Below are 8,049 nucleotides of genomic sequence, written 5' to 3'. Positions count from 1 at the left end.
GCATTGATAGTCTCTGAATCACATTTTGGGTCATTCTTTCTATGCCTTGAAGAAGACAGCATTCTCACAAACACTCTATGATGTTATTTTGCAAAACTAAGAAATTCAATAAACTTTCTTGATTTCATTCTGTCTCATTCTTCCTTGGGCTCATACTGACAGTTTTTAAAATTGGGTAGCTATTTAAATCTATTATTCTTATCCATACTAACCTCTTTATCAAGAGGCAACTTGCACAGTGGGGGAAATTTATTACAACAGCTAAGGTCTGTTTGGAATTTCCCAATGCTGTGTCAGAGTACCTGGCTTCATAACATGGTTCCACTCTTACTTCCAGCTTCCTGCTAAGGCACACCCTGAGAATGTGCGGAGTGCTTCAGCAGACAGAAGGCATCTCTCTCACTCTGCTTCTTAGGGTGAGAAGCAAACGGAAAGGGAGACGGGTTTTCCATCTGCTATTTCACTCCCCAAATGGCCACAACTGTGAAGGACCAGCCAGGTTTAAACCAGGATACTGGAACTCCATCTTACCATCCCACTGAGTAGCAAGGGGCCAAAGTACTTGTGTTATTTGCTGCCATTTCTCAGGTACATTAGCAGGGAGCTTGATCAGAAGTAGGACTGCTGGTACTCAAACTATTATTCATTTGGGATGCTGGCCATAATGCCAGAGCCAATGCGGATTCTTTGGAATGGAAGTTACCGGCACGTGATGTGCTCTCAAAAAAAAAAAAAAAAAGCACAAGAATTAAAATACAGTCTATAGCAGCCCAAAATGACCACGGGATGCTGGGACTGAGAGGCAGTGTGCTGCTGTAGTACCTCAAAGTGTGGAAGCTGTTTGGTAACTGGATTGGTAGAGACAGCGAAGAGTTTTGAAATGGCATTGTGGTATAGCAGGTTAAGCCATTGCTTATGATTAAGTGGCAGAGGATGAACTTGCCTGAGCCCTCGTACAAGGCGGAGTCCCAGCTAGAATCCATGCTTCCCTGCTTCGGCCTGGCTCAATCTGAACCATTTTGCCATTTGGAAAATAAATCAGTAAATGGAAGATCTCTCTGTCCACCTAACCCACCCTTGACAGAGTACTGCTTTAAAAAAAAAACCACACACACACACTTTGTAAGATTTATTTTTATTTACTTGAAAAGCAAAGTCACAAGGAGAGCAGGGATAGAATAAGAGAGGGGTCTTCCTTCTGCTGGTTCATTCCCCAAACAGCAGCAACAGTGAGATTAGGGTAAGGCTAAAGCCAGGAGTCCAGAGCTTCTTCTGGGTCTCCCATGTGAGTGCAGGGCCCAAGCCACTTGGACCATCCATCTTCCACTGATTTCCCCAGAACATTAGCGGGGAGCTAGATTAAAACTAGAAAAACAGGGTCTCAAATCAGTACCCATATTGGATGCTGGCATCACAGAGTCTTAACCTGCTAGGTCATAACACTGGCCTCTATCCTTTTTTAAGGTTTGTTTGTTTATTTTAAAGGAAGAGGGGCCTGTGCTGTAGCAAAGTAGGCTAAGCTGCCACTTGAAGCACCAGTATTCCCACATGGGTGCCAGCTTGACTCCCAGCTACTCCACCTCTGATCCAGCTTCCTGCTTGTGGCCTGGGAAAGCAGCAGAGGACAACTCAAGTCCTTGTGACACTTATACCCAAGCAAGACCCTTATGGGAGACCCAGAGGAGGCTCCTGGCTCCTGGCTTCGGCTCAGCTCCAGCCATTACTGCCATTTAGGGAGTAAACCAGCAGATGGAAGATCTCCCTCCTTCTCTCTTTAAGTCTGCCTTTCCAAGAAAAGTGAAATAAATCTTTCCAGTGCTGCAAGGCAGGGAATTAGCCTGTTGAGCTACTGCTCTGGTTCTACAAAGTTAAGTATTGATGGTTTTGTCAGTGGTTATTCTTTTTACTATTGTTGCTTTTATTTTTTTGAAAAGGTGGAATTACAGAGAGGAGGAAAGAGAGAGGAAGATCCATCCGCTCACTTACTCCCCAAGTGACCGCAACGGCCAGAGCTGCGCCAATCCAAAGCCAGGAGTCTGGAGCTTCCTCCAGGTCTCCCACACAGGTGCAGAGTCCCAAGGCCTTAGACTGTACTTAACCGCTTTCCCAGGCCACAAGCAGGGAGCTGGAAGGGAAGTAGAGCAGCTGGGACACAAACTGAAGCCTGTATGGGATCCCAGCACATACAAGGCAAGGGTTTTAGCCACTAGGCTACTGTGCCAGGCCCAAAATAAATATTTTTTTTAAGGAAAAAAAATTAAAAAGTGATGTTACAGAGAGAGGTAGAGACAAAAACAGATCTTTTGTCTGCTGATTCACTTTCCAAAAAGCCACAAAAGCAGGATGTGGGGAAGTGAGTCAAGAGCTGGGAGCTTTGTTCAGGTCTCCCATGTGCTTCCTTAGGCACATCAGCAGGAAGCGGGATCAGAAGTAGAGCAGCGAGGACTTGAGCCAGTGACCATAGCGGATGTTGGTGACATAGGCAGGGGCCTGTTGCACTACAATGCCAGCTCCCAGCATGCTCTTCAAAGCACTTCCTACATCTACCAGTCAACCAGTTCTGAAGCAGCTTGGACACCTGTCAGGTATTACAGCAGCGGTCTACCTCTCAGTTCCAGTGTTTCTTTTAGTCAGTTCAGGTTGCAATAACAAATGACTATGTAGACAATGAGACTTCTAAAAAATAAAAAACACAGTTGTAGGGGCTAGAGGTCCAAGATCAGTACACCAGTATGGTTGCATTCTTGTGTGACCTATAGTGCAACGAGTAAGCCATACAGGTGCTACCTTCATGATATAATTATGCTCCAAGGCTTCACCTTGTACAATCAAATCTGGATTAGACGGCGACATAAGAATTTTGAAGAGATTAAACATTCAATCAGTAACAAGCTTCAAAGTACCTTCCTGCCATTTAATAAGGAGAATACTTCAGTCCCTAGAGTATCCAATTTCCCCCTCACTTTTCCAAGTAATTCCTCTCTACTTGATAATATCTTAATTGTTGGTTTCAGTTTGGTAACACATTTGATGTGAATGAGAAATAATTGTGTCATTTGATAAAACTTAATCACACAGCTAATGTGTCACCATGGCAATATTACACCATTGGACTATGACCAAAAAATGACAATGATGTCATAAAGCTCCAGAACTGACTGAACCACATAAAACACGGCAGTTACCTTAGATGAAGAAACATTTGACAAAGCCTGGAACATGAATCTTCTCATTTATGTTCTACTTTCGTCCACTTGGATAAATACTTGTTTAAACACAAATGCCACAAATGAAACTAAAACATCTTCTCCCACAGGTATGTGCCTAACCTAAAACTTATAACTTATGATCTGTTTTATTAAGCACTCGAGGACTTAACTAGAAAATATAAGCTGTATTTAAGAAATACACTGCCACTTTAGTGTTACCAAGAATTTCTAGCGCAGTGTCTGATACTTTCACTTTTCTGTCAAAAAAAAATCTAAGTAAGATACAAGTATACGGAGTACAAACTTATGTTTGCCTTTATCCTTCACAATCCAATCTACCTCTTCCTAACCTAATTACGTAATACCACATGAATTAATCTGGCATGGAACTTTACATATAGTAAGGGGGGCAGTGTGATATCTCAATTGGCTAATCCTCTACCTTCAAGCACTAGCATTCCATACGGGTGCCACTTCATATCCCAGGTACTCCACTTCCAATCTAGCTCCCTGCTTGTGGCTTGGAAAAGCATTGAAGTATGACCCAAAGCCTTGGGACCCTGCACCTATGTGGGAGACCCAGGAAAAGTCCTTGACTTGGGCCCAGCACTATAGCCTAGTGGTTGAATTCCTTACCTTGAATGCACCAGGATCCCATATAGGTGCCAGTTATAATCCTGGCGGCCCCGCTTCCCATCCAGCTCCCTGTTTGTGACCTGGGAAAGCAGTGAAGGACGGCCCAAAGCCTTGGCACCCTGCACCTGCATGGGAGACCTGGAAGAGGCTCCAGGCTCCTGGCTTCAGATTGGCTCAGCTCCTGCCACTGTGTCCACCTGGGGAGTGAACCAGTGCATGGAAGGTCTCTCTGTCTCTCTTTCTCTCTGTAAATCACATTTCTAATAAAAATAAATAAATCTTTAAGAAGAACAGTAAGTTTTTATGACAATTTGTTCTTGTCCCACCACGCTTCCCATCATGTGCATCAATAGCCAAGTACACTCACCCAAACATGATGCATTCAGAAACCCAGAGAGTGTGGTCAGCAAGCCATGGCACATCGTAGCCAGAGACCCCCAGGCTTCACTTGCAGACTGTCATTGGGGACTTGATACAGAGAAGAAAATGGGCACACTCTATCAGACTTAAAAAAATAAGTGAAAAATTGATTTTACTATGACCTTTAATGGAAACCTACTATCAGAGAAGAAGAAAACTTGGTTATCAAACACACTCTCTAATAATATAATCTCTTTACTGCAGCACATCCTGGTGAATCAATGGAGGCAAGAATGGAAAATTTTAAAAGACATCCGATTATAATCATAATTGGTATTTTTGTCATAGCTTTTGTTTGTTTTTGCCTTTGTTTTCTCCATTATAGCTGTAAGAACAATGAATTTACCACAACCGAAATGTAAGTTTTACACCTTTAGATTAAGGATATAAGGTGTGTGTGTATGTGTGTGTGTGTGTGTGTGTGTGTGTGTGTAGAGAGAGAGATGGAGTAAAATTTTCATTGCTCAGCTTGCTTAAAGTTAACTTTAGACTTTACAAAGTTGACAACTTCTTGTGGGCGGATATTTTTACTTAAATTATGTTAGCTTTTAAGTATTCTCAAGTACATCATCAATTTTAGCCCAAGCTATCTCCTATTTAGAGTTCAGCAGAATACCAGGCTAATAATTCATTAGAAATTAAGTCTAGGAAAAGAAGATGTGAATATCGAAATAAGAGTGAGAAAATGAAGAGGGTGAGAAACATGGGGTAGTGCCCTCTGTTTTCCAAAGAAAATGAAATTTTTTTCTATTAAGATTTAATAGAAAGGGGAATTAGTTGCTGTTGTTACTTCATAATATCAATCCTGCTATGGATGAGGGTACATGCATAAGTTCATGTAATAAAGAATTAAAAGAAAATAGCTTATTAAATTTTAGTACTGATTATCTTTTTTCCCAAAGATTTATTTAGTTATTTATTTTTTAAAGATTTATTTATTTTTATTACAAAGTCAGATATACAGAGAGGAGATACAGAGAGGAAGATTTTCCGTGGCCATCCTCCACTGCTTTCCCAGGCCACATGCAGGGAGCTGGATGGGAAGTGGAGCTGCCGGGATTAGAACCAGCGCCCATTTGGGATCCCGGTGCAGTCAAAGTGAGGACTTTAGCTGCTAGGCCACGCCGCCGGACCTAGATTTATTTATTTTTATTACAAAGTCAGATATACAAAGAGGAGGAGAAATAGAGAGGAAGATCTTCTGTCTAATGATTCACCCCCCCAAGTGAGCCGCAACGGCCGGTGCTGCGCGGATCCAAAGCCAGGAGCCAGGAACCTCTTCTGGGTCTCCCACACGGGTGCAGGGTCCCAAAGCTTTGGGCCATCCTTGACTACTTTCCCAGGCCACAAGCAGGGAGCTGGATGGGAAGTGGAGCTGCCGGGATTAGAACCGGCGCCCATATGGGATCCCGGCGCGTTCAAGGCGAGCACTTTAGCCGCTAGGCCACGTCGTCAGGCCCCTGATTATCTTTTAAAAGACATTCATTAGTTTGTTTTGGTACAATATTTTCTAAATTCCCTGTATATGTTGGGTTTTCAAAAACTTCATTAAGAATATATACTATAGAAAAAGCAGGCATGGATTTTAAGTAGTTCACACTAAAATTAACTTATTTTTAAATTTTCCCACAAGCTTTTTGAAGTATCTTCATAGGAAGAACAAAATGACTGATCAACGTGAATTTTTAGTGAAAATTTCCTAATCTTAGGACTAGTTCTAAAATGTGGTTCCATTGTTCTATTTCTTTAGAATATTATGAACATATTCACACATGATATTGCAATTATAATGAGAACACAACTATTTTGCTTAAATATTTTTCATCTGGCATGTTATCAGTTTGTGGCTTTCTTTATAGAAAAATTAATTTCTGGAATAAGTGAAATTCTCTAAAATATAAAACAATTTTGTAATAGCATATTTAGATTATATGGTTATCTGATGTATTTAAAACTATAAAATATTCTAAAAAATTAGTTTATATTTGCAACCTAAGTCACTTTCATCACACTTCAATTATGTATTCAGTTTTCTTACTACAGTCAAAACAAATAAATAAAAGATCTAAACTGACACAGCTTTCTTATTTTTCTGTTGATAGTAGTTGGACTCTTCTGTTTTAAACTGTTATGCTTCAGCGCTGGCACAGTGGCATAGCAAGCTAATACTCTGACTGTGGCATGGGCATCCCAGGGGCTGCCGGTTTGAGTCCTGATCCAGCTTCCTTCTGGTATGCCTGGGAAAGCAGTGAAGGATAGTTGAGGTCTTGGGCCCCTGTATCCACTTAGGAGACCCAGAAGAGGCTCCGGATTCCCAAGTTCAGATTGGCCCAGCTATGGTCATTGTGGCCATTTGGGGAGTAAACCAGAGGATAGATGATCTCTGTGTGTGTGTGTGTGTGTGTCCTCCCCTCTCTGTGTAACTCAATTAAATAAAACAGAATAAATCTTCGAAAAAAATAGTTATACTCCAAATTTTCCACTTTCAGGGACAAGAAAGAAGGTACAGCAACCAAGTCATCCCTGTCATCCAAAATACCTTTCAGTGAATTTGGACAACCCAGTTCATTCAGTCCAGAAAATCAATGCATGCTACCTGCTATTCACAAGTTATCTGGTCCTTTAAGTCCAGAAAAGTCATCCATACCATCTAGTGCAGAAAGGTCAACCAGGCACTCGAGTCCAAGGAAGTCATCTGTGGCATCTAGTGCTGAGCTTTTAGCCAAGTCATCAAGTCCAAAAAAGGCACAGGGGCCATCAACACCTTCAAAATCTCTCAGGTCATCTCAACTGGAAAAACCATATAGGATGCATAATCTAGAAAAGGCATGTAAGTTAGCACATACCCACAAGCAAGGCAAGCAAGCCAGAACATCCTACCCTGCCAAACAGGTCAGGCAGTTCTCACCAGCTTATCTGCAATATCCAGCCAGGTCAGCCAAAGCACCTTGTCCATATCACCCACAAAATCAAATCTTGCCACTCAAGTCACCTGTGCAGAAATTGCCCAGATCATCCAGACATGCTAAAGCAAAAAGGTCACTGAGTGCACGCAAGGCAGCCAGGTTATCTCGATCTCAATTAGCCAAGACTTGTCAATGTTACAATGAAAGATGCCTTGTTTGCAAAACCTCTGAGCCTTCAATCAATGATATTTATGAAGCAAAGGAAAAACACACTGCTTCAAGTAAAGCAAAGCCTTTTTCCAGATCATTTCAAAAAGCTTATTCCTGGTACAACGTACATGATGACAGTGACAGTGATGTGATGACAAATGACAGTAATGACAGTGACAGGGAGGTAACCATTATTTGTGATGTCAGGTACAATGAGGCCATCTTTGATGATACCCAAAATAATTGAGAGCTCAAGAAAAAAATCCATCTATAGAGAAAAAAATATATCAACTATTTTATTTACATAATTGTTTAAAATGCTGATAGAGGGGAAATCTACTATCAAGATCACTCTTGCCCATCATGGAGGGAATTTTTAAAAATAAAAATTAGGTGCATACATTAAATTATTATCATGATTGTCATTGAATTTAACAGCTATAGATGATTTTGAAATAGCTTAACTAGATCTGCTCACTTGGATGGAAAACAGAAGCATTCACATGCTCAGAAATCTAGCAAGGAATTGAAAAATGGCTAACCTGAAACACAATTTTCCTTGGATTAGTTTTCAATTAAAGTTTCAGTCTAATTAAGCTTAGTTTTAATGCTTATGTGCAGTCATCACAGTTTCAGACTGGTTTTTCTATAGTGGCCAGTACTTGGAA

At 41.1% G+C, this 8,049-nt stretch overlaps 1 protein-coding gene across 1 annotated transcript; it reads left to right on the top strand.

The window, feature by feature from the left end:
• Positions 1-4,469: 4,469 nt before the first annotated feature.
• On the top strand, positions 4,470-7,707 carry CXHXorf66 (chromosome X CXorf66 homolog). The gene is made up of 2 exons (XM_058658891.1): positions 4,470-4,623; positions 6,755-7,707. Exons 1-2 carry the CDS (start codon positions 4,487-4,489, stop codon positions 7,626-7,628), a joined length of 1,011 nt encoding a protein of 336 aa, XP_058514874.1. The 5' UTR covers positions 4,470-4,486; the 3' UTR covers positions 7,629-7,707.
• Positions 7,708-8,049: the final 342 nt, after the last annotated feature.

Source organism: Ochotona princeps, chromosome X, assembly GCF_030435755.1.
Source record: "Ochotona princeps isolate mOchPri1 chromosome X, mOchPri1.hap1, whole genome shotgun sequence".
Taxonomy (NCBI): Eukaryota; Metazoa; Chordata; class Mammalia; order Lagomorpha; family Ochotonidae; genus Ochotona; species Ochotona princeps.
This window is presented reverse-complemented; position numbering and strand designations above follow the sequence as displayed.